This window comes from Vigna unguiculata, chromosome 1 (assembly GCF_004118075.2).
Source record: "Vigna unguiculata cultivar IT97K-499-35 chromosome 1, ASM411807v1, whole genome shotgun sequence".
Lineage (NCBI taxonomy): Eukaryota > Viridiplantae > Streptophyta > Magnoliopsida > Fabales > Fabaceae > Vigna > Vigna unguiculata.
In genome coordinates this window covers 32511530-32538751 of record NC_040279.1, presented here as the reverse complement: position 1 = coordinate 32538751, position 27222 = coordinate 32511530, and the positions used below count along the sequence as shown (strand labels likewise).

The following is a 27222-nucleotide window of genomic DNA, read 5'->3' as shown; positions in this document are numbered from 1 at the left end:
TTGTAGAACACAGATAAAAAAAATTACAATTAAGTCTATTTTACACTTAAAATTAATTGGGTTAAATATGTGTTTTATTCCTTAACTTCGAGTGAATTTTGGAATTAGCCTATTTTGAAACTTTAGATCGATTTAGTCTTTTCATCTTTCGAAATATGGAGATTTAATTTTTTTAATCAAATTTTGTTAAGTTTATTTGATATTTCAAACACGTTTCATAATAGTATTAACTTAACATTAAAACAAAAATGTGTCAAACAATATAAACAATTAAAATGCAATCCTGAAATATGCTTAAAATGTCAAATAAACTTAACAAAATTTAATTAAAAGTATTAAATCCATGCATTTTAAAAAATAAAAGGCTAAATTGGTCTAAAGTTTTAAAATTGACTAATTTTAAAATTCACTACAAATTAAAAACTAAGAGAATAAAAACATATTTAACCCAAATTAATTTATATATTTTAAAAAGAAAAATACACATTTCAATATTTTTCGCTTTGCATTTCACAGACACCAAACGTGGTTTCAGGGACAATATCGGAAATAAAATTTAATGCCACAAACCAAATACGACTTCTAGTCCAGTTGCATTCGAAGGTAAACACACTCCTCACTTGAAGTCGTCGCTGCGAAGTGCATTCCTTCTTTCATATCTTCCTGCTGCTGCCTCGTATGTCATTGTTCTAATCTTCTTAACCTAAAAAACCTAACATTAGCCGTTGATCCGCTTCCAAATTGTAAATGCGATTTCCTGTGTTTTGAAATTCTTAGATTCATCGGTGCAGGAATGGCCAGATACCTAGGAGGATTACTGGCGCTGCTTTTTGCTGCTTCGATCTGCGGAGCCGTCACGATTCCTGGCCCCGTCTCTGATGCTCACCGTTCCGCAGCATCGGAGCTCTTCGGTGACTCATTTTCAAGGTCAATTGAACTCTCTCTAGCTCCCTTTCTCGCGTATTGTGTAGTTTGTTGTATGCTTAGCTTAGTTTTGATACGTAGATCATGGATCCTTATGTTATTAGCCTCGTAAGAGTAATTGTGGTTTCGTTGTGAATTAATTTCATGAATCAGTGTATTTAGTGAAGATTTTGTCGAAGTAGAGTATCGTAGATACAAACCAAGGTTTTAAAAACAATTTCCGACCGCAATTTTAGTCCAAACATAAGGTTTTTGGGGTCAGCGCGGCCGCAGAGCAATGAAACTGTGTCCGAATCGCTAGTTAAAAACTTGATGCACACTATGATGAACACTATGATGAACACTGACGCTGCCGCCATTTAGTTATAGTTTTGTTTCGAAAACTATGCACTAGCTATTTTGATGTCATTTTTGTTTTCTCGCATCGCATGTTTGTTTGGAATTCAACATTGAGATCTAAGCACATCCTAAGACATTACAGGATTGTTATAGCTCTGGTGTCAATCTTCTATTTTTCTGTAATGAATTGATTTGTTAGGTTCGTATTACATTGAAACTTTAGATAACTATATATTAGTCAACTTATTTTTATTCTCTTATTTCTTATCAGTTTAGAAGATGCGTATGAGGCCCTCAGAGTTTTTGAGATTCTTGGGGTTGGGAATAAGCCTGATGTGAGCGCAACCACGTGCAAGCAAGTAGTGGAAAATCTAGGGTCCTCATCCCCTGTGAAGGATTTGTTCTATGCATTAAAGGTTAATGGCATATTAAAATGCAAGGTTAATGCGGACGTTTTCAAGGTAATTTTGTACTATGGGTATCTTTTTATGATTAGGTTGCGCTTCAATGTCATGGCTTATGAAATTTATAGTGTTTGAAAACTGATGCTGCAATTTGCTTATCTTGTAAAGGATATTGCTGTGAGGCTTAAAGCCACTGTCAATGATGCAAGCACTTTGGTTGACATGTACTATTCAATAGGAAGTTTGGTTCTTATAAAGGTAATTCCCTAGACTTTATCCTACTTCGTAGGTGGTAAACCCATTGGGCTGTTACTTGAGTTTTTATTATAATCCTCTGAGGAGGCTGTGGTGCATTGTAGAAGATTACTTTCCCATTCTTTATCCTCATATTACACTTGGCTTTAGTTAGTTCCCTTCCCTGTCATCCTTCTACTCTAATTAATATGAAGAAAAGATTTTTTTTTAGTCCTTCTAATATTCTCCTAATGTGCTAAAATTTCTCATGTTATGTTATTCTAAATAATGACAATGTCTCTCTTTTAAGGACTATGCCTTTTTTTTATTGTCACTTTCTAATTGTAATGGGATGTCATGTTTCATTATTGTTTGCTCATGGATTTGATCACTTCCTTCTATATATACAGGACCAGGCTTCTGATGTTGATGTGCTTCTTGCTGATGCAGATGGAACCTTCCATTCAATCAAGGTCCGTTTTACTTTTTAGCGTCTTTGGTATTGAGTAAGGTGGGAACGTATTTTGTTTCTCCACAGCTACCATTCTGGTCTCATATAACGTAGTGAAAGGATTTCCCCTGTTTTATTTGTTTTGTTTCACAAATTTCTTATGTTTTTGTTGCTGCAATTGCAATTTAGACGGTCATGATGTGTAACGTTATTTCATATTATGCATTATTGGCAGGCTCTGAGCCAAAGTGATGGAAGATGGCGCTATAGTTCTGATAATCCAGAATCTAGTACCTTTGCTGCTGGTAATGATTTATTGGAAATATAATGATATTTTATGTTTTCTGCGGTCTGCACTGAAACTAGCTATATGGAATTCTAGGAAATATTGCTGTTTATCCATAATGACAACTTAAGCTATTGTTACATTTCACAGGGTTAGCACTTGAAGCATTGGCTGGAGTGATCTCATTAGCATCTTCTGAAATTGATCTTTCTAGGGTAAAATCTTGTCTTAAATTCGTTGCTTTACATGCTTCAGCCTTCTTCAGATTTTAACCTTCTTGCTTGGTTGAAAAGATTCTATTGTGTTTAAATTCTAAAATAAGTGTGGATGAAAGTATATACATTGTGCCAGATAAAATTTATGTCGAGAAAGTTTCATCAGAACATTTGTGAACTAAATTACAAGTTAAACACCAGCAGGGCACTGATAAATGAGAAAGAATTTAAATGGTGAGCAAAGTGATAAAAATCTATTCAAAGACTTGAAACTTAGCCTTTTCTTGACATATATTGTGAATCTAAGGTCAAACTTATAATTGTTGCATTTTTTAAACATTTTATCTGTTTTAGATTATGTTTTATTTACCATTGTTGTTTATGGTTCATCTTGTGTCCATACTTTATCATGGGCATCCTGGCACTTCTATTGACATCTAATGTCATTCTATTTTGTCAGGTGAATACAGTGAAAAATGATATATTGAAGCTTTTTGACAGCATCGAGAAATATGGTATGTGTACCTCTGATCTTAACCTTGTTCAAATTTCAACATAAGGCTTAATATTCATCTATGAAGTTTGATTCCCCTAGAATGGATGTACGTAGCAGCAGCATCTTCACCTTTAAAAAAGTTTGTTCTTTGATAGAAGGTAGATACTATGTATCTCCCAATGTCATTGCATGTTATGCTGCGGTGCGACTTTCTTTTGGTTCTTTCACTTTGCTGCATTTTGGTCCTTTAGGTTCAAATGTTGGCTGTTAGCAAATTTTCAGTCACCTCTGCGGAATTTATCCTCATGGATTTCTTTTTTCTCTTTTCTAAACTAAAAACTATAAAGTTTTAATAGCACTGAGTTCTGTTTATTTCTATACATATTTTCTGGTAGACTTGTTGAGTTGACTGCCATTGTTAGTAATTAATAATTATACCATTGATAAATTTTTGTTCCATTTTATAAACTAAATGACCTAAAGATAGAAGATACACCTCTTTAGAATGCCTGAGTCTTGAAGTCCTGTTTTTGGCAGCAATATATCTCTTAGGGCTGAGGATATGGATAGCAATTCAATGTTTTCTTTAGTGTGTAAAAGCCCTACATGGTGCTACATAACGATAATTTATAAAATCTTCTGAAAGACAAACTTATGCCCTGTCTTCCCTAATTGGACACCCCCCCTGCAAATTACCTTTAAGTGCTTATTTGGCATTTGGAACTGAGTACTGAATTTGAATGTGGTATATCAATTATTTTATGTTTGGATACTCATTTGGAATTAGAGTCATAATTCCATGGAATTACAAAATAACCATTGAAAGATCTTTTCTTAGCCAGTACCTTAAAATCTTCAATTCCACGTCTAGAGTTTTAAATGTGCTGAACCCAAAATTAAAAGATGTTTCTCACTCACACTTCTTTTTCATTTTGTTATACGATATTGTTATGCTAATGACATTAGGGTCATTTTGAAAGATAAAAATCAGATCTAGATTTTACAAAAGTAGATATGAATGTAAGATCTATTTATTAGGTTCATCATTATATTATGATAATTATTAGCGTAGGAAGCCTTTTTTTTTTTAATTTTAAACATTTATTTTATAATGTTATTAAAATTTAAATATTTGATTATTATGTATGCTTCTTAATGTCAGATTTATATTATTTCATTTTTTAATTCTAGATTTTACATTCAATTAATATATTTGGATTTTAAATTATATACCTTAATTCTTTGTGCAATGCAAATAGTAAATTTGTGATTCTGAAACTATTTCAATTCTTAAATAATATTAATTCAAATTCAAATTCCTAGTTCTTTTAATTCATCTAAATAGATCCTAATTGTTCGTTACTGCATTAAATGGTTATGCTGTTCCTTATACCACATTCCTCATCCTTCTGATCTAAGATGAAAATATTATCTCTTTTTCAGATGATGGAACCTTCTATTTTGATGAGAAATTTGTTGGTGGACGTGAGCATCAGGGTTCTCTTTACACAACTTCATCTGTTGTTCGAGGGCTCACAACATTTGCTTCTGCAATTTCTGGAAAAATAAATGTATGCAGAGTGTATGGACTACGTTTTAAATTTTTATCCTCTTAGAATTTTCTGTTAATGTTATGGTTTTGCATTTCCAGCTTCCAGGGGATAAAATTTTGGGTTTAGCAAAATTTTTCCTGGGTATTGGAATCCCAGGTGATGCCAAGGACTTCTTCAATCAAGTTGAATCATTATCTCTTCTGGAGAACAACAGGCAAGCGCTCTTATAAAAACAATCTATTATTGGAAATACACCTTTATAGTGATATCTCTCTTTTATTCTTTTCTTTCTCAAACATTGATCTCTTCATGTTATTCAGTAACATTATGTACCTCGGATTTCTTCTTGTGGTGTAGGATTTCCATCCCATTGGTACTGTCACTTCCTGAAACAGTTTATTCATTATCCAAAAAAGATCAGCTCAAGGTATTCCATAAACTTAACATCTTTAAAGTCTTAATATTGAGAGTTTTGTAATTAATAGATCTTAGGAATTGGGAAATAATAATTGTGATATAGAATTCAGGTGCCAGAGAGAAAGAAACAGCATTCTCATTCCCAACTATATTCTATATCTGACTGGTTGACACGCTTTCTAACATTGCTTTGTAACATAGGAGAGCAGAGAACATTCTGCAGCCCTTTGACTTTTATCTAATTTTGGCCCGTACCATCCTTCAAGCATACATTTTTGACACCTGTCCAAATCCAGTAATACCAAAACAAATACTGATACATCTCTTAGTTTTGATTAGCTTTCCTTTGTTGCTGTAGGATACTATTTGTTATTATGAGTCTTCTCATTTCCAATATTACTTTTAAATTTTATTAATGTTATGCAGTCCTTTTTCGCATTGTCTTATATTCTGTCCTGAAGTTTATTGAGTTCTTCCATTTTCTCTTGTCCCTATTTATTCCTTGTTGATTCATGTACATGAAGTACTACTACATTAACATCTCATGCATCGGTTGGCTGTGTTAATTACATATTAACTCTTTTATAACTGTGCTGTTTTTCTAGTTCTCGCTCCCAGTCCTGTTAAAACATGATAAATTTCTATTTCAAAATTTATCAGGTTAGGGTGAATACAGTACTTGGTTCAGCTGCACCACCGTTAACAGTTAAGCTAGTCCGAGCTTTCCGCCCTGATGCTAAAGATTCAGCTGTTTTTGAGAACAAGGTGAATGATGATTCTCAATGGTTTATTTTGAGCAACATGGCTTGATAACTATAGATGCCGCTCCCCTGCCCCCCACCCCCAATATTTGAATTCTTACATATCTCTGCTGTGTTCTACTTTCTGTTTTTTGAAGTACTGCTGATGTTTGATGACACAGGAGCTCCAATATGATAAAAGTAATGGAATTCATGTCTTGGAAGTTTTCCCAGGCAATGTGGATGTGGGAACTTATGTGTTTGTTTTTGAGGTACCTGCTTGTTAAGTTTAGTGAATATTTTTCCTTTCAGTTGCATCAAGGTGTATTTGTATTAGCCTGTCAACTATTTCAAGCCCATTTTGTAGATTGTACTTCACGACTCTGCTGGTGAAAAAGTTTTTGCTACTGGAGGTCAAATTCATGTACCAATATATGTCACTGGCATTATTGAAGTCAGCAATGCAGAAATTGCAGGTCTTGACAGTGATCTTGGAAGTGTTGAAACCCAGAAAAAGTATGTTTTTGTTTATAGTTTAAGAAGTTTTCTGCAGTTATATTTGGAATCTGTCATATTTATTACCGATTATACATCTAACCATCAAATGCTTGTTATTTTATATTGTTTTTGATGTATGAACTTAGTACATGTGCATTTAAATCTTATGTATTTAACTGTTAGTAACTTTTTTTTGCATGTTTTTATTTCTTCAATTTCACTTGTGATATTGCTATCTAGGCTAGATTTGGCTGGAAATGTTGTTGTTGAACTCTCAGCTAACCACTTGCAAAAGTTGCACTTTTCTTTCCAATTGACAACACCGCATGGTCATGCTTTTAAGCCTCATCAGGTGTGTAGTAGTTGCCTTAGATCTTCTAGATGAATGCCATTTTAATGTTCGGTTTATTGAGGAATTATTTTTCTGCAGGCATTTTTCAAGTTGAAGCATGAGACAAACCATGAACACATCTTTGTGATTGGAAATACTGGCAAGAAGTTTGAGATTGTTCTGGTTAAGTATCATTATTACGTATTTCATTCTCTATGTTCAAATGCTCTTCTTTAGTACTCATTAAGTTTGTTATAATTTGCCAAAGTCTAATAAATATTTTTCTTGGTGCATGACTGCATATAATTTTCAACATTAAAAATTGCAAGCTGTTTCTGATAAATTGGACCTTCAACTACATGAAAGGGAGGGGTATTTATCTATTATTGAGAAATTATGCCCAATATTTGACCTTCTGTAACTGCTTTAGACCTGGACTGGGATTGAGGAGCTTATAATTTTGTTAGAGATGTAGTTGTCATGTTTAAATTTCGTGCAATATGTGAATGCTGTAATTGTCATTTCATTATAGATGTTATTATTTTTCTCATGTTCTTTTAATTTTGGCTCTTAGGATTTTCTTGGTTTGGTGGAGAAGTTTTATTATCTGTCGGGCAGATATGACATTGAGCTGACCGTCGGAGATGCTGTCATGGTATATTGCAATATCTGATTTGCTTAGTTTCCCCTAACCCCATGATGTGCATGATATAAGAAGCAATATAAGCAAAAATTTTGGTTTCAGGAGAACTCTTTCTTGCGGCCACTGGGTCATGTTGATTTAGAACTTCCAGAAGCTCCTGAGAAGGCATCGCGTCTTCCTCCACTCCCTGTTGATCCTTACTCAAGATATGGTCCCAAAGCTGAGATAGCCCACATATTCAGGGCTCCTGAAAAACGACCACCCCAGAACCTCTCTCTTACTTTCTTGAGTTTAACTCTTCTTCCATTTATTGGCTTTTTAGTTGGGGTAAGTCTTTTGAATAGTCCTCCCTTGAAACTGGCTCACGTTTGTTGATGCCTGAGAAAAGGCAGTGTAGATAATATGACAAATAAGATGAGTGGAAAAAGAAGCTGCAGTGAAGTTATCTAGAAATGATAATTTATTTTTACTGTAAATTTACTTTTGTGACTGTTCTTTATTAGTTAACCAACATTTAGGTGAATTTTATAAACAAAATTGAATTATATGTTCTCTTAAACCAACCATTCATTGTTTCTCTCTCCACCTTTCAAATCAGTCGCATGTCATAATATGGTTTAAAGGGAGAGCAGGGGTCTTATCTGCTTAGACCAGCAAAGACTATATTTTAAATGTGGAGTAGTATGATCGGAAACTCGTCTTCTCAAAGATAGTATTTGTAAAAGTTCAACATTTTATGTTTTAAAGTGTGCTTTAACTAACAAGATATCTACGACTATCTGCAAGAAACTGGGCCTCTGGTCTGATGACTTTTGGTAGCTATTGCTAAATTTTGAAGTTGTATTATATCTTTTCAGTTTAAAAGGCTTGAATTTTATGTGTAACGTATATATTTCCTTCACTTATGCTTAGGAGTGTGGGAGAGACAGTTTTTGTGTAGATGATTTGTCTTGGCATCCTGCACTGTTGTTGCAACTATTAAGTTACTTGTATTGGTCTACCCATATTGTGTTTCTCTTATGATTTGATTTATCTTCCTTATGCGAGTTAACATTTGTCTATTTTATATCATTTACAGCTGTTACGCTTGGGGGTGAACTTTAAAAATTTTCCATCTTCAGCAGCACCTGCTACATATGCTATCCTATTCCATCTCGGCATCGCTGCAGTTCTATTCCTCTACGTACTTTTCTGGTTGAAGGTATTCTTGCTTATGTTGTATTCAACATGTTTCTGTCAATTTTTTCTGTGGTGATATTTATTGGTGGAACAATTTCATCCTCTCTTCTGGCGGGGGAGTTCACAGTTTATTCCACCATTTTTGTATATGAAATGATTGTCTGCTGATTTTCTTTCGTTCATATGCAGCTGGACTTGTTTACTACACTTAAAACTGTAGGACTTTTGGGTGCTTTTCTCATGTTCGTGGGGCACAGAATTCTCTCCCATCTCGCTTCAACTTCATCCAAGTTGAAGTCTGCATGAGTAAAAGGTCTATTTATAAAGACATGATATGGTAATTTGTGTTTTTCCTTGAAAATATGGTACTAATCCAATTTTGTAGGACTTTGTTGTACTAGTTCGTAACAAATTTAGAGCTCAATTATATCAAAAAGAAATTTTCTTTATCTTGATCTTATCTTGATGAAAGTCTTCGACTCCGCGCATGTTCTTGCATATACCTCCACCAAACATTATGGTCGATAATTTTTTAGCCCCCAAACACCATATGTTATCATCGTCCACATCTGAATCTCTCTGCCTACCTCCTTCAGCTTCAAATAATTGCGTTTTATAGATAGATGTTTATGATTTCGTGTCGAGTCTCAGTTTCGAGGATTATCGTTTACTGTCTACAAGTTTCAGTCAATTGTAAGGGGTGGACAATTTCTGGAAGTGGATAAAGATCTGGCCTAGACCCCTTTCCTCTCGCCCTAAGACGGGAAAAAATGTTAGCCAGGAAGAGTATTTGACTTTGAAGTGTAACACTAAATAACTAGTTGAAAAAGGGTCACGATTTACAAATATTTGTGGGAGATTAAATTATGCGATTCTGTTTAGTTTCTGAGATTAAACACGGCCATAATGAAAATGTGGACTTAAAAATGTGGACTTAAAGAGCTGCTTCATCAAAATCTGTAATTTCGATTAGGCTTAGATAAAAGAAACGAGTAAATTAAAACTGTGATTTAAGTTATTTGCAAATTTTGATCAGCTTATTATGTTTCTTTTCTCTATTAGATGAGAATGAGAAATAAATTGTAAATTTCTGAACTCAAGCGAAATTTGTGGCAGCTACTAACTTCCCTCCATTGCAGCCCAAAACAAAACACCAGAAAAGTGATTAGAAATGGCAAAAGTTCTGAACTAATTAAATTGCTCCAGATACTGATTACTTGATCTACTGCCACATGCTTTTCCATTTAGGATTTACACGTTCTCAACTATTCGTACGTAATATTGATAATTCTTTTCATCATTTTTTCTTAACAAAGCAAAGGGAAACTCATGGATGAAAGCTCCAAACCACCTTTATAGTAATGTTACATACATAATGGTCTGAACTCACCGATAAAAGAGTTAATAAATAACAGTAGTCATTATTTTGTTGGTCAAATGTTGGGACAATTGAGGAGCACTCTAAAAAACCAACAAATCTCACCGATCATAAAACTATCCAATTTTGAGCAGTACTATGCCAGTCTTCTCGGCTGGAGGGTCGAGCTCTATTGTTTGAGCAAAACACTATTTTCCTTTAAATAACAACCCAAGTTATGGCAGGACTCAACTCCACCTAAACCATGTTTTTTTAGAATCCTTCCCTTTTCAAGCAGTTAGGTTAACAACAAGGTGGGCAATGAGAAACGTGATTCCAAAACATAAGAAAAAGTGTAGAATAAAAATTAAAATATATAGTACAGTAATATGAAAAAATTAATTGAAAAATCAGCATCCTCTTAGGTGTGGATATAAACGCTTAAGCGTCCAAAATTTAATAAATAAATGCAAATAAAAAGATAAGATGATTTGAGTAAGCTTTCACTGCGACTTACGTCTACAGTGAAGAGAGCTACACTGAAAACTTATATAGTGAATAATATTAGGACACTATTCTGAAACCTGGATGCTACCACTTGTGAGCCACATCTTCTTTTGAATTATAACCACTGCATGATCATCTTTACCTTGATCTATGTCATAAATTGAGACAACTTCCCAGTGTAATGCCGGCAAGTACTTTCTCACATACTCCACCACTGAGCGCTTATCATAGACAATGATGAAACCCTTTGGCCTCAGAATTCTATCCATCTCAATCAACAAATCCTCTGGACTACATTCTTTCTTAATAATATCAGAAAATACACTCCATGCATGGAGAAGATCATACGTTCGAGGGTAGGTTGAAAAAGCTTCACACCTGTTCCATCCACAGCATCGTTAATGCCAGATTTCATATTTGAAAAAGTTATCAGATTTTATCAGATCATGTTGAGTCAACATTTGAATAACTGATATAATGTTGGTTTTCACCCAATAAGATTTTCTTGGTGCAGAACTTACCTCTTTCTTTTCCTTCAAAAAGGATTCAGTATATCATATTTCACATTTAACTCATTTATATAAAAAACCATTTACATATTTGATAAAAAAATATTTAACTCAAATATTATTTTTAAGATATTTTTGAAATATAATCAATCACTTATGCATAGAAATATTTTTAGAAAATAAATAGTTTGTTACCTTTTTTATTTTATACCGAATTTCATATTGATTAAGAATGTTAATAGTAACCAATTAATTTAATGTTTTTTTTTCATAAAATAAATAATTGTAGTTTTTAAATTTCATCTCATAAGTGATCATTGGAAACATTGTTCATATTTAAACATAAAAGTATTTTAAAAATAATTACATTAAATAAAACTGAGATAGTTAATATATATATATATATATATATATGGGTTAAATATGTTTTTGGTCCCTCAAGTTTCACTGAAATTTAAAATTAGTTCATCTTCAGAACTTTATATTAATTTAGTCATTTATCTTTAAAAATGCGTGAATTTAGTCCTTTTAATAAAATTTTGTTAAGTTTATCTGACGTTTCAAGTGCATTTCATGATAATATTTGAATTGTTTATACCGTTTGACACATTTTCGCTTCAATGTTAACTCAAATATTATCATAAAATGCGTTTATAATGTCAAATAAACTTAACAAAAATTAGTAAAAAGGACTAAATTCACATATTTATAAAGATGAATGACTAAATTGGTATAAAGTTCCGAAGAGAAACTAATTTTAAAATTCACTACATCTTAAAAGACCAAAAACATATTTAACCATATATATATATATATATATATATATATATATATATATATATATATATATATATATATTTGCGTCCAAAGAGAGTGTATATATATAAAAGAAAAACAACCAATTTTATTTAATATTATTCTTTCAAAACTTTCCTTATCTTTACAGCTGTTTGCTTATTATTATTATGATTCACCGTAACCATCATTATTTCATGAAACAAGAACAGTAAATTATTTTAACTAACATTAGATGTAAGATTCGGTATAACTTAAAAAATATATAAATTATTTATTTTTACATTAATTTTGTATTTAGATGACATAAGATTTCAAAAATATCATTAAAAATAACAAATATTATTTCATAGAAATAGCTTTGTACTAAATACATAAATGATTTTTATAATATATTTATAAATAATAATATTTTAACCTATTTTTTTATCCACTCTTAATCTATTATTTTTATCACTCTTAAGTCACTTATTTTAATTTTTTTAAGCAATATAATGTGATAATCTAAAAATAATTAAAGTGATAAATTAAAAATAAGTAAAAAATAATAAATTAAAATATTTTTATTCTTTATTTATTTTATCATTAGGTCCTATATCTTAACATTTTACTATTTTAATTCCGAAATGTCTAATATCTTTCCAGTAATATATAAAATGTCATGTCATGATAATTAGTGGTGCCACCTGATGTCATGTGTCTTCGTGACGTTACCCATGCGTGTCACATCATAATTTAAGTAGGAGACCCTAACAATAACGGTCAAAATAGTAAAATTTGAAATTTTAAAAAGCATAATGACAAAAAGAGAGAAAATAAAAACTTAGAAACCAAAAGGATAAAATTAGGCCAATAACATATTTAAGTCCATCTAAAATTTACATAAATTGATTATAAACTATAACTAAAAAGTATTTCAATCTTAAACAAATTTATAAAATTTCTTCTAATTAAGAATAAAAAATACATCTAATCTACAATTTTTAACTATCATCCGATCACAAATCATCACATATGATAAGTTTGTTAAATTGTATGATATCTACCTTAAACTCTAATAAAAAAGAAACATCTGAATCAGTTTTCTAATTTGATTCCTATAGGACCATGACCAATTACTCCTCTCATGAAAATGCACCTAGAAGATCATAACTAGATTATGTGCCATTTTTAAAGAAGGAAAAAAATGTGGTTGGAAGACGATACTCACTGAAGGTTAATCAAACAGAGATTAATAGTAATTGACAAAACTGGTGCACTAATGTTTTAAAAAAAAAAAAGTTTTTCTTGTTGCTTAGCATATGGCAATAACAATTTAATGTTTTGATTGGTTCTTGCATTTTATGTTCATTTATCCAAAGTAGAGAGTAAGTAGTAAAATGAAACAAAAATTTGAATAAGGTTTGCCATAAATTGAGCTTGTTAAAATAATTGTTGCATGAAAGAAACGAGTCATACCAGTTGTGAACTGCTCCTATGAGTCCTCTGTCGTATATTATGGCGAGAGATTTTGGTTGATTTTCTGGCACCACATTCATAACCCAAACGTCTTTCTCCTTCAAAGCTGCTGCAAATGAACCTATATTTGCCCTCATATCCATCACATTCCGAATTGTGCCTGCTTTAATCTTACTGCCTAGCTTACTCCAGTAATTATCAACTCTTTCTTGCCAAACTTCCTGCACAAAGTTACATCTCTCTTACAAAACTAGCCAATATTCAGTTAAAGCTAGTCGAACGTGTCGAAAATCTCACGTTGATTAGAGATAAAGCAATTTTATAATATATAATACAGCCTTCATCTTACAAAACGATTTTGTAAGATTAAGTTAGATTTAAATATATTCTTTGATCGAAAGAATTATATCGAAAGTATTAAAATGGTGATCAAGATAGAGTTTAAAGTACCACGTCCTTCTCAAACATTTTAGTAGAATAGTGAATTTCTGCCAGACGAGGAGGTGGAGTAGTCAATCGAGCTGGCCATGGAGCCAAGCCACTTCCTTTTGCTTTGTGCATTTCTGCATAGAACACCAGAATGCACTGTTATTGCACACAAGAGTTATTAACTACTAAAGCCATTGCTAATGCAAGATGAAAAAGGATCTAGTATTGTCATATATAGCATACTTATATTTCTGAACGGTTAAAAAAAGTAGACTTTAAACCTAATTCAAATTTATAAAATCAGAAGTTTTCACCTATTTGTATATTATAAACTGATTTTATTTCTAATCCATCTAGAACTTACAACAAGAATGACTAATGATCTGAGAACATTTTCTACGTATCATGATATTGTAAGATAGAGGAAATATGACTCACGATCAGAGTAGCGTGAAATGCAGGCTTTCATTTTAACTCCAGAAACAGCATCAGGATCATCATCAGATCTGCATAGAGGAGGTAGAGTACCATGCATTCTCTTTAAGTAGCAACTATTTGTGAGAGGCTTGACCCAAATAACAGTCTGATTCCTCTTAGCAGCAATTTTCCAGCACATCCTCTCCACAAGAGCACTCATTTCTCTCCATATTCTCCTATCTTCCTCATCCTGTGCATAGGCTTCAGGAGATGAATATGCAAAATAACCTCCTGGCCTCAGTAACCTATCCAACTCAAGCAGAAGGATACCATCTCTCTGAAGCCAATCAATTCTACAGCGAGAACAATGAGCAAATTCAAAAGATCTACTTGGGTAAGGGAGCCTCAGGGTCCCTAACACACCAAGATATGCTGGAATTCCCCTCTCCAAAGCAAACTGAATTTGATTCTGATGAACATCATTTGGAGCCAATGACATTGTTATCACATCAGAAGAAAGAAGATATCCTCCAAAGCTAGCAACTCCACACCCAACATCAAGAACAGACCTCACTCTTCCCTCATTGTTTATATTATCGTTTGGAAAATTAAGCATCTGCAACAAAATTGTGAATGGATTAAAATACTCTCAATTAACAGATCCTGAACAATTGAAGCATTTGGTAATTGAAGCTTACATTAGCAATTGAAGCAATGTATTTATCAGCACCATAATGGAAGTGGGTTCCTCCACCGGGAAAAACTATTTTTTCACCTTTCACAACCATCCAATTCTGGTCAGATTTTTCTGTTGCAAGATGGGTATGAGGTATATTTGCCTTCCACACCTGGTCTCTGCTTTTGGGCCAGTTGATTGGAATCTATTATCAATATCAACATGAGAAACTAAAAGCTTAAGCAAAGAATATTTCAAAACACTGAACTTTTCATAGTTCCATCTTATGTAAGCAATCCCTTGAGAGTGAAAAGTCACCTTGTACCCTGGAGGAGGAGGAATCAAACAATTATATCGCCTCTCAGGTATTGGGCAGTGTCTTTCATAGTGCTCCATCACAGCTAAATCAAGCTTCAATCTTGTTTGGTATATCAGATTTCTGTCCAGACAAGGAATAAGCTCTGATAGACGATCATCACAGACCTTGAAAAGGTAAAAAAAGAGTCAAATTCTAGGGTAATGTCAAGGGAAAACCATTAACTTATTCAGTTCAAAATCTTAAATTAACTCACTGGAATGCTCTTTGGTATAGCACTGTCCTCTTCTCCAACAACTGTGGAGGAAGATTCGCTCACATCTCTGTCCCCTTTCAAACCAAATTGTCTCAAAGATTTATCCCCATACTCAACAATGGATGAATCACCACTCTGAGAATAAAAGTAGAAGAAAACACCAACAATCACCAAAAACAACACAGCCACCACCACTTTTTTTCTTGAATTCACATCTGCTCTTCCTCTTGCCATGCTTGCCACTGCAAAAAAAATCACCTATTTCAATACGACTTCAACTGCCACACCTACAGCATCAAAGATCAAAACCTACACAAAATCTTTCACATAAAGCACTTACTTATTCGAAGTTCACTCACTCACGCCCGTGAGGAACTTGTGTGACTGAAAAGTTAGAACCGGAAAACAAGAACTGCAGAGACAGTTGAAAGGTTGAGAAAAAAAAATCATAGAAAATAAACAGCCCAAAGGAATAAGGATGTCTGAAACATGATTTACTCTGCGTGGGACCTGCAGCACATCCGTCATGATAGAAACATCACTGTTGAATCATATTGACATTAATAATTTATGAAAGAAAAATGTGGTTTTGACAGAAAGATGGTAAAAATGAAAGCTACAGAAAAATGAAATGTATGTAATGATATGCGAGAAAGTGAGAGAAGCTTATGCAAGTGGCTAGGTGACTTAAAAAAAGCACATGGAAGTGGTGGAAACAACAGTGGAAAAACATTAAAGGATAGATGAAAGAGAATCACCGACAAGTGCCACTTGCCAGCTAGCTGTTGACATCAGTGTAGGGATTCCCAAAAGGGAAGGGAAGAAATTGCAGGAGCCAACGGAAAGTGACTCAAAACACTCCACCCTTCTTAAGGAACATTACTTTTATCTATTTTCACGTCCATACTTTTACTTACACAATGCTGCATAATATTTTTGGTTTCTACACAAATCTTTCACCATAACTTCTCTGATTACGTATCAGAATCATGTGTGACATATCTTATTACCTCAAACCTAATACCAAAAGCTCATTGCTTTGCAGCACAACAATAATCTCTGTCTGTGCAGTCAAAGTAATGTATTAAAGGTTTATTGGATCACCAAATACATTCAGAAACTGAACTATTATCCGAGTGAGTGAAGCATAAAGTGTCCATAAACTTAAAAGATAAACTTCAACAACAAAATGAAAAATTAAAAACAGTAAATTTAAATTTGTAAAAATTGGATGTAAAAAAAAAAAAAAACTATGTGCATATGTCTCCCTCTCTTAAAGTTGGTCCACCATGGCTATTTGTGTCTGGTGAAGTTGAACAACGTGCAATTGTTCTAATTGGGAATATTTTTTAGCAAACAGTTTTATTTGCTACAATGAATGTTCCAGGACTGAAGTTCATTCTTTGTCCAAATTGTAACTTTGACCATTCTTTTGTTTTTATTCGAGAATGTGGTATTTTTTTTTTAATTGGATCAAAATAGAAGAGATAAAATGTATACAAAATATTAAAAATTAGTTGAAAATTACATATTTTAAAATCTGGTTTTAGAGGTTATGCGTAAGAGTTCTTCGTAATTATGTGTATGGTTTTTACTTATCTTAAGTTTCATTTGCGTTTAATAAATGTTGGCTTTCTAAGACTACTCTGAGAATCTTATGGCTATAGCTATCAATACATGTATTGTACAGTTCTTTTATTCAGCACTAAAATATTCAATTTTCTTAGATTTTTTTTTTCATTTCCTCTCAAATTCAAACTCTTTTATACGAAAACTAAAATCATATAAAATTTTGAATAAATTATTAAGGAAAACCAAAATTATATTTCAAATATTTTATGGGCCGTTACTCTGTTTTCAGCCTTTTTTAGCGTCCTGACAGTTTCTTTCTGCACTTGCATAGCTGCACCCTCATAAGTTTTTTTTTTCTTATTTTGTTTTTCTAGATTATGTAATCCAAAGGTTATCTTCTAAATTTTGGATTTACGATCTAAAAATCAATTCCAATAAAAAATAACTTTTAGATTATGAAATACGAAGTCAAATGACTTTTGGAAATATTTTTCTTAAAAAAACATAACTTTTGAATTATACAATTTGATAATATTTTTTATTTTTTTACAAATTATACAATAAAAAAGTGTTCGAATTGTACAATTCATAAATAAAAAAATAACTTTTAGATTCTTTAATCTGAAGAGCAAAATAGAAAAAAAAAGTTATAAAGGTGCATAAAGAAGTTCTAGATGTGTAGGAAGAAACTTTCTAGCGTCCCTTGTCACTTTTTTTTTTGTCGAAGTACTTTCCACTTTAATTGTTATTTTGGGTTCAATACAAACTACTTTTACTCACACCTTATTTTTATGTTTCCACCTCACTTTTGTTGTCTTCAAACTCCTTCTCATTTTCTCTTCTACATCCATTACTTTTTCTTATCTTTCATTGTTTTGTTTATATAAGTTTTCATAGTCACTATGCTTCTTCATAGACAAATTTTTCGTTTGTTATTGGCTTTAGTATTATCGCCCATATAACAAAAACTAGTTTTTGTTACTTCAAAATAACCAAAATTAATTTCTGTTAACGATATTTTTATTTAAAAAATAAAAAAGTTGCGAGGGTAGGAGTGGGTTTGTTTGAGAAGACAAAAAAAGAAGTATAAATATCATGGGCCTTTCAATAAGGACCCTACTGCCTCCCAGCTCACGGGCCCATTATTCATGAATAAAGAAGTGAACTAGTCGGGATATTTATTTGTGTATAAGGTCTTCTTATTTTGTTTTTTAATTAATATAAGTTGTTATTGGATTAGGAATTTGTTAATAAATTTTTCAAGGAGATTAGTTAATGCATTTAAATTTAAAGTACAGCAAAAAAAAGTTAGTATTTTGATAATTCAAAAGTATTTAAGAACAGTTAAAGATGTAATTATCACCACATATAACTCAGGAAATATATAATGCTTTATTCAGAATTTTTTTTTAATTATTTGGAATTAAAATAAAAAATGATTATAAATATAGAGAGACAAGAATCTTGCTAGAGATTTCATAAATGATAAATTAACTTACCTGGATTAAGTTAAAGAAGGATAATGTCAACTAATTTTAATCTGGTTGGACTCATTTATAAATGTTTTAGTTTTGAAATCTATTTTATATATTTATTATAATATTGACTCGATGATTTTTATAAAAGTAAAATCAAAGTATTCATTTAATTATGCAAATATTATTATAAAAATAATAGTTAAAAATTTATAGTTAAAAATTGTAATATCTATCTATATATATAATTTGACAAACAAATAAATTAAACATACACAATATTTAAATATTATTGAATGATAATAATATTTCAAAAACACTAAATTAAAAATCTAAAAGTAATAAATAATTGAATAAAAAATTTATAACAATGATAAAAAGATTAATAAAATATTATTAATAACGGGTCGATGAACCCAATTCAAATCCGTTTACTCCATAAATTAAGTAAATTAGGTTCATTTCAACTTCCATGACAAAAAGAAAAATTAAAATTTTTATAACCCGACCCGCAATAAATGAGACACGGCTCACACATTTTGATTTGGTATATTTGATCAAGTGTAGTTGGAATATTCCTCTCATTAATCACAACTGATGTACAAAATAACAAAGACCTAACACGTTGTTAAAGCAAACCTCGTAAATGGATTTAACATTTGATCAAACATTTGAAAAAGGTATGGGTTTGATTTCTAATTCAAAATTATTTTTATTTTTTAACTTATTAATTATTTTTGAACTATATAAAATCTTATACTTCTTGAAGAATGAATCATATTTAAAAATTGGAATTAAGAATAATTTAAGTATATATATGAATTCATAAAAGTGTTGGTTTCAAAATATTTTGAAGACTTAATAAAATTTGGAAAAGCTTTTAAAAAACAATTTTTAGTTGGAAAAGTTATGAAAAGTGAAATATGAGTGTATACAGGTGTTATCCTTGTACATATATAGTGATATATATCTTTGAGCTTTCAGTAGGTTTAGTGTAATACTTTTGTTCTTCTTCTTATGAATGATTGGATCTTACGTATAACAGAAGAAGAAAGTAAGTGTTATTTAAAAGTTGTTGAATGCATGACACGGCATAGAAAGTAAAAGAAGATTGAAAAACATATATCTTCAGCTTCAAGAACAAGTTCTTCATTATATTCTCTTTTACTTTCCTTTTCAAACCATCTCTCTCACCACACACATTAACTAAATAAGTTTAAAAGAGAGTTATCACCTCAAAAATCATTTTTATTCGCTCTTACATTATTCAATATTTTTAGTTCAATATTAACTCACTTTCAAATTTCATTTAGATTAAAATTTCCTTTCACATATTTTAAAATTTATTTTAATCAACAAAATATATACTTTTTAAAAATATATATAAATAAGAATTATTTTATTATCTTTTTACTTTCAAACTCACAATGTTTTTAAACAAATAACAAGGCAGCGTGGTATATTTATAATTTAATAGTGGATATATATAGAGTCATTGATAATGTAAAAGTAGTTTATATAGGTTATTTTATTATAATTTAAATTTTTGTGATAGTATAAAAGAAGGATTTTATGTCACCTTTATTATATAGGTGACTAAAAGTTTAATACGGTAACATTTTTGTAATTTTAAGAATATTTTTTCATCTTACTCAACTATAATATTGAAACTCTTACATTTTAATTTGGTTTGTTTTTTCTCCTTACATTTGTATTGTGTAATATAGATTTTCATTTTCTTTTTTTTCTCTAATATCACATGTTCATATTCATTCTTGTTATGCTTTAGTTGTCTCACTTTATTTCTCTGTTCTTCGTCATTTTATATTCTGGCTCTTTCTATATCTTATCATATTTGTGTGTTTTTCTTTATATAAGTATTAAATTGTAAATCTAAAAGATAAATATTGTATATCTCTATTGTATTGTTAAATTGAATTCATGGTTGATTTTGAGAATTTCAATTACAAGACATTGCATGAATGTTTTCTTTCTTGATTGTTGGTAATATTCAAATTTTGAAAACAAAAATCTAGAAATAAAGTTTGTTCTTTTTTTTTTTAATTTTAAAATTATGTTAGCTAAATCGTATAGTTTTAAATTATTTAAAACTATAGTTTGGTTCATATGTGAGTATATCTTTTATGAATTTTAAAATTATAGGGAATAAATTATTTTAGTCTCTTTGAGTAATTATTTGGACAAAATTACAAACCTTCCAATGACACACAACTTTTGGAAGTACCACATCGACTAAGGTCAATTTAAAGGATATATGTGGGTGCAAATCTTATCTTACAAATCGATTTTGTGGGGTTGAATTAGGTTTAAAGTCAACTTTTTAACATGGTATAAGAGTCATAAGTTAGAGTCTATCCTAACGAGATTTATGTTTGTTGGACATATCATTCTACTTGATATTGGGCCACTATCGAATCACCCATTAATGTCTAGTCCACGCACGAAATGTATGTACATCGGCACACCTGAGCGTGAGGATGTGTGTTGAAAGTCCCACATCGAGTAGAGATAAAGTCAATTTAGAATATATATGTGGATGCAAACTTTATTTTACAAGTTGATTTTGTAGAGTTAAGTCAGACTTAAATATCACTTTTTAACAAAATTAGCCAAGTCTTTTATACATCCGATAGACCTATTTATTTATAATTATCTCTCTAAAATCAATTCTTCATTTTTATATTAACTTCCTATTTTTTTCGTATTACTTAACATGAGACTTTGGAGACCATATACTAAAAAACCAACAAATACTATTCAGAAACATAGCAATACAACTTGCACCACATATATTAAAGAACCAACAAATACTATTCAAAAACATTATAATACAACTTTCACAGAGATAATATTTTCAAGTTCTAGCAATAAAATTACCTAATGGGAGCATAATAGAACCTATCATCATAGAACCCTTCCATTTAAGTTTAGCAATATCTCCATGCTTTATATTGCCTTTGTGACGACAAACCTCCTTTTCTTTGACATCCTTCAACAACTTGTTCATGTTTTGGTTCAATAATACTTCATTGTTACTTTGATTGTTTGTTCATATAACTTATTGTTAAACTCGATGTGGAGTTCGGTCCAATGTTAATGTATTATATAACTTAATTTTGTTGCTAATGTAATAAAGTTCAGTTTAATGTCAATTATCACTTAAGTTAGTTTTATCGTCAATGTAGTAAAATTTGGTACAAATACTCATTAGCAACATAATTTTATCGTAGAAATGATTTCAATTAATACATATAAATTGACATTTAATCCAATACCACTATTCCTTAGATGTGCATGATTATAAGATTAAATCAAAGTGCGATATTTGTTATAAGGTGTTGAGATTACAATAAAACACTATGATCAATGTGAGATTGCAATAAGATGCTATAATCGATTAAAACGCATCGACCATGATCGGATGTTATGATAACATATAAATTTAACATTTATGTTTTTATTACTATTAAATATCTAATTAAAATTCTAGACTTCAATATTTTATTGGTTAATTTTATTAACTATTATTTCTGTTTGACTATTCTTATTTATAGTTATTTAACTTAGGATTGCATAATTAGTCTACTTTTACTGGGTCATTAAAATTTTAGTTGTAACTAGTTTATTTAATTGGAACAAATTTTGTATTTTTTTTTTATTATCCTCAATAACATAGGTTGACATTGATATACTCCAACATTAAACAGTAAGATTATTAAATGGTGCAAATTATCAAGAGAGCTCTTTTAATATTAAATGATAAAAACGTCATCAAAATTTAAGATAATGATATTTTGATTATTAAATTTTAACAATTTTTTTTGTAAATATTATTTTTCAAATAATTTTTAAATATTTAAAATAAAAAAAATATAAAATATCATTTAAAAAATATATCTAAATTTATAAAAAAAATATCAAAAATAGTGAGAATATTATTTTCTTAAAGTTTAGCAAGAGATTATTTAGTTGCACTTGCCACGAGGACACGCAGTATTTTTGGAAAACCAAGCACAAAATTAGGTTTAGTCCATGAAATTCAACAATAATTGACAGCCGAAATTCGCTGCAAAATCAGGCCCACGATATTGGTAGGTGCGACGTCGCATCAACATCAAATACCCGGAAATGAAAAAAAAAAATTTCTATTTACATACACATAGATTCACACATATATATATATATATATATATATATATATATATATATATATATATATATATGTTTCAGTAGAAAAAAAGTTATACTCATATAAGAATTTACAATAAATTATAATTTTGTTTCATGTGGTTTTGGTTTATAAATTTTTAGTTTTAGTGAAATCTTGTTTTTTATATTAAAATGTTATTTAACTAATTAATTGTTTTATGGTATATTTCATGAACATAATATGTTTAGAGTTTAACTGAACCAAAATAATTACATAAAAATATATAAAATTCAATATCAAACCGAATTGTGGACTTTTTAAAATCACATGTACAAGAATAGAAGCAAAGTCTATTTAACTATGAATAGCAAATGATAGGGGATTTTTACGACCTTTTCATGGGTGGATGGTTAAAGTCGGTCTACTTTGAAAATAAATAAATAAAAGGAAAAACGATGTTGAATATCCTAAAAAAAAATTAAAAATTTATGTTCGATGAGAGAATGTTATTCTTAGTTTTTTTAGAGATTACCGGAAAAATATAATAATAATAAAATATGATTTTAACTTACATGTAAGAAATTAACATCACTTTAAACTCAAGATTTTAAAATAATGAGTTTATAAATCTTCATCCTTATATAATATTTAATTTTTTTCATTTTTACTTAATGTGAAATTTAGATTCATACTTGAATTCCTAATAGGTACAATTTGTGAAATTTTTTAACCATTAACATGTTTAAATTATTATTATCATAAATTAATTAATTGAACGATTTTCTGTCACGTTTTAAAAAATATATAATTTGGTTATTTTTTTTACAAGAAAAATCAGACAAAATCTCATTTATACGATGATAGAGGAGGTAGTACTTCTTATTTGGATACTAGGAAATGTTAAAAAGTATTTGTGGAAATGAAAGTAAAAGAATTAAACTAGTTTTTTTATTAGTTAAATTTAGTTTATGTACATGATAAAACTAATAATTTAAATAATATATAATGAGTTCTTCTACTTATTATTAGCATATGCATAATTTAATTTTTCACGCAAAGCATTAATTTATAAAAGAAGTTTGGTAAATCAAAACTTTAAAACTTCCAAGATTTATTTAGTTTAGAAAGGTCCAAATGACTATGAAAGTCGTTTTAGGACACATGTGGATTTTATATATCATGAGTAGGAAAGGATTGAATTTTAATTAGAATAAATCCAACAATTAATCATGCAATTTAATTGATAAGTTTCATTGACATAATTAATGAAGTCCAAATGAAAACAACTATTTTGATGACTTCTCTAAATTGAACATCATTGCATACACAAATCTCTTAATACATATCCACATCACGCAATTAAGCTCCTACATGAATGATGATAAAAATGACTTGTGGAGTTGGTTGTTTTGAGAAGATTAATGTAACCCCTTGAAACATTTAGGACTTTCCTCAATTAAACGATGCATTCAAGAACTCAAAAGAATTTCTTTTTAAGATGCTTCATGCATATAATTTATTGTCAGAGAATGACATTTTTAGTAACAATGAGTGAATAGGTCGTACAAATCTCCAATCATTTGTCAAAATATAATTTATTTGTTACACGCAACAATTTCTTCTCCAAACTTTTAAATATATTATAAGCGTCCAATCACTAATTGAACTAAAAATGACACAATACATATATAGTCTTTAATATATTACTATTACATTTGACAAAAGAAAAATCTAAATTTTGTATTTTTTTATCATCCGATAAATAATATGTTAAGATATGATTTTAAAAAGTAGATTTTGTGCTTTAATTTAGTTTTATAAAATTGGTTTGTAAAATAAAGTTAGCACTCACTTATATAGGCTTAAAAAACTATAAATCTTGTTAAAATAATTTTTAAATATATTTAATATCATCTTAAGAAATGAACTTAAAATGTCTATTTATGGTGGAGAAAAACACATAAAATTATTGTTTGGTGAAATTTGTATATTGATCATATCGGGAAGATTTGTAAAGAGGATATGGATAACAAATAAGATGTCTAGATATAAGGAAGAGAAGAAACATACAAGGAAAACTAATGTAGCAGAAAAGGAAGATGGCGAAGCTGTGAAGGAAACCGCTAGGCAAAACGATAACAAATCCCTACAAAATCGATTTATAAAATGAGGTTTATACCTATTTATATAGTGTAAATTTATCTCTAGTCAATGTGAGGTTTTCAAAATATGATAAATGAATTTTCTTAATGTATAAAGTCTTTGTTTGTAAGTTTTAAGAGACATGTTCCATCTATTGAGAATCACAACTACAAAAGTTATGTTTTTTTTATCGATATATGTTAATGGTTAGTTTTTCATTAGTGAGGAAGTTGAACCCATAATTTCTTTCATCCTTATTTCTAAATCTACAAAATCAATTTTATTTATCCAAAATGTGAAGTTTGTTGATGCATTTTGATATGAAAACTTGTATGCATTAAAAATTGTGATTGGACTAAGTAGTTATATATTTCACTTCTATATAAGGTTGAAGGTGATCCCATGAAATGAGATGACTAATTAATTAGTTAGTCTTTGAGATATTTCATGATGGTTCACTACAACAGAAATTACTTTAGACAACGACATAAAATTATGATCTAAATTATAAAAACTATGGTTTAAAGATTATACCACAATTTTTTAGGCGTGGTTTAGGTAAGTATAACTATAGGTAATAGACAACGATTTTTAATATGACAATACTTTTAAAATCATTATTTAAAATTCTCATAATAGGCGACAATTTTTCATATTAATTTTAGAGCTCACTTATATTTTTAGACTATATTTTTACTGATTTTATTCCATAGTTTAAAGTAAAAGTTATATAATTATAAACTTTCGTAATATTTATATATTTATAAAAATATTGTTAATTATATATTTAGACTATATTTATATTTATTTAGTTACTATCTAATTTAACGTAGTCTAAATTATAAAATGCTTTAGTGATCGTTATTGATGATTAACTACCGACAGGAGGGGGTTTGAACCCTAAGAAAAGTATATATGAACTTGTAATGAAGTTGAGAATTTTTGTAGGTTAATTCATAGAGCTCATCATTAATAATTGATTTGACCATCGTGTTTGGAGATATATATATATATTATTTATTGAAGTGGGCTATGGTATTAAAATGTTCCTCTTTCTCTTTCAATTCATGTGGCAATAATGTAGATAGATGAAGGAAGAGCTAGGGCTGCTATGACACAGACTGATACCAGTTAGAATATCCGTGATCTCTATGTTAGGAATTACAACTGCTCCACTGTCACGGACATGCATGCAATGTCAAAACTTTAGGAAACTGCTATAATATTTTTCCTAATTTATCAAAATCAATACATTTTTAAAACAAATTAAGGTATGAATTCATATTAATACATAAATAAATTGTAACTTATATAGAGAGAGAAAGAGAGAGATTATTTCTCCATTAGATATAAGAATAAGAATAACATATCATACTTGTTGAACATTCGCAAAAACAAAATACATGTGCATATTATTTTATCCTAAATAAAATTATTTAAGAATAATTCTTTAACATACAAATTAAGATAAAAATTAAAATATAATTTAAATAAAATGATATAATAAAATATTAATATAAACAAATTTAATTTTTCTAAGAGAGATTTAAATAACTTCTACCTTAAAAGATTAATCTTTTTAAAAGTAACTTAAATTTGATAGATCTAAATAAATAAATAAAATTGAATTCTAAATAATTTTTAATACTTGATATTTCTCTCACTAACAACTTTAGTTTGATGACTTGATTTTCTTAAAAATATCTAAACAAAATTCACTAACCAGAGTAATATGTATTTATAGTTTGGATACTTTTCTATTTCATCCATAAAGCAGTAATTAAAATATTTATATTAATATCCACGAGTACATTAGAGATATTTATAGAGTATTTATTATCACAAGTTTTTTTTTTTTTTTGTAATCCATAATCAAATAGATATCTTCTTTATAATGAATAACATTTGATATAATTATAAATATATCTATTAAAATTTTAATGCAAATTTTAGTCTCTCAATTTTTTAAAATTAAACACTATAAGAAATTGATCATTATGTATTGGTTTTTATTTACAAATTTTAGTTTTAGGCAACTTTAAGTTAACACAAGGAATGTTTGTTGTTAAGATAGGAAGTCTGTAAACAATATGGAAAATATAATTTATTATTAGTATGATTTAATTTTTAACTAAATTAATAATATTTATTTTAATTATGTTTTTTATATTTAGGAACATTAAAATGCCTATAATACCCTGTTCATATACATGAACAATTCTCACCCACCACTTTTTTTCCCTTATTGCATCGAGGGTTTTCCTACTGCGGACTCCTTCTCTTTCCTTCACATGAAAGTGTCGTGAAGAAACCTTTGAGTTTTTCAGAAGAAGATTGCCCAAAAACTCCCGATAACTATTATTTTTACTGGAACTTAAACTCACACTTGAATTTCCAACAAATATGTAATTTAATACAATTATAACTAAAAA

The 27222-nt window shown here is 29.6% G+C and overlaps 2 protein-coding genes across 3 annotated transcripts; one reads left to right on the top strand and one right to left on the bottom strand.

Annotated features, from left to right (window-relative positions):
- The first annotated feature begins 550 nt into the window (after positions 1–550).
- Positions 551–9165, top strand: LOC114194256 (dolichyl-diphosphooligosaccharide--protein glycosyltransferase subunit 2). 2 transcript variants are annotated; one of them, XM_028084382.1, is made up of 20 exons: positions 551–676; positions 792–927; positions 1535–1724; positions 1836–1925; positions 2312–2374; positions 2588–2657; positions 2789–2853; positions 3314–3368; positions 4793–4920; positions 5001–5116; positions 5260–5329; positions 5980–6084; positions 6242–6331; positions 6427–6575; positions 6798–6909; positions 6988–7071; positions 7463–7543; positions 7634–7858; positions 8610–8732; positions 8900–9165. In XM_028084382.1, exons 2-20 carry the CDS (start codon positions 794–796, stop codon positions 9014–9016), a joined length of 2067 nt encoding a protein of 688 aa, XP_027940183.1. In that variant the 5' UTR covers positions 551–676; positions 792–793; the 3' UTR covers positions 9017–9165. The 2 variants fall into 2 exon arrangements, with proteins under 2 accessions (XP_027940183.1, XP_027940189.1); XM_028084388.1 differs by having other exon boundaries at positions 561–676; positions 778–927.
- Positions 9166–10428: 1263 nt separating this feature from the next.
- Positions 10429–16088, bottom strand: LOC114163425 (probable methyltransferase PMT3). Its single transcript, XM_028047743.1, has 9 exons — positions 15929–16088; positions 15771–15842; positions 15431–15672; positions 15177–15341; positions 14881–15063; positions 14204–14798; positions 13787–13899; positions 13337–13557; positions 10429–10952 (listed from the first exon to the last, which is right to left on the bottom strand). Coding segments are annotated over exons 2-9 (1833 nt in total). The 5' UTR covers positions 15772–15842; positions 15929–16088; the 3' UTR covers positions 10429–10639.
- Positions 16089–27222: the final 11134 nt, after the last annotated feature.

Bases quoted from the DNA above. Each gene is read 5' to 3' on its own strand.
- LOC114194256 (XM_028084382.1), top strand. From the start codon at position 794: ATGGCCAGATACCTAGGAGGATTACTGGCGCTGCTTTTTGCTGCTTCG. The intron at 1,725-1,835 runs GTAATTTTGTAC...TATCTTGTAAAG, and splicing joins TTAATGCGGACGTTTTCAAG to GATATTGCTGTGAGGCTTAA. The intron at 2,375-2,587 runs GTCCGTTTTACT...CATTATTGGCAG, and splicing joins GAACCTTCCATTCAATCAAG to GCTCTGAGCCAAAGTGATGG.
- LOC114163425 (XM_028047743.1), bottom strand. The intron at 15,342-15,430 runs GTGAGTTAATTT...TACCTTTTCAAG, and splicing joins CTATACCAAAGAGCATTCCA to GTCTGTGATGATCGTCTATC. The intron at 15,064-15,176 runs GTGACTTTTCAC...TATTGATAATAG, and splicing joins CTCCTCCTCCAGGGTACAAG to ATTCCAATCAACTGGCCCAA.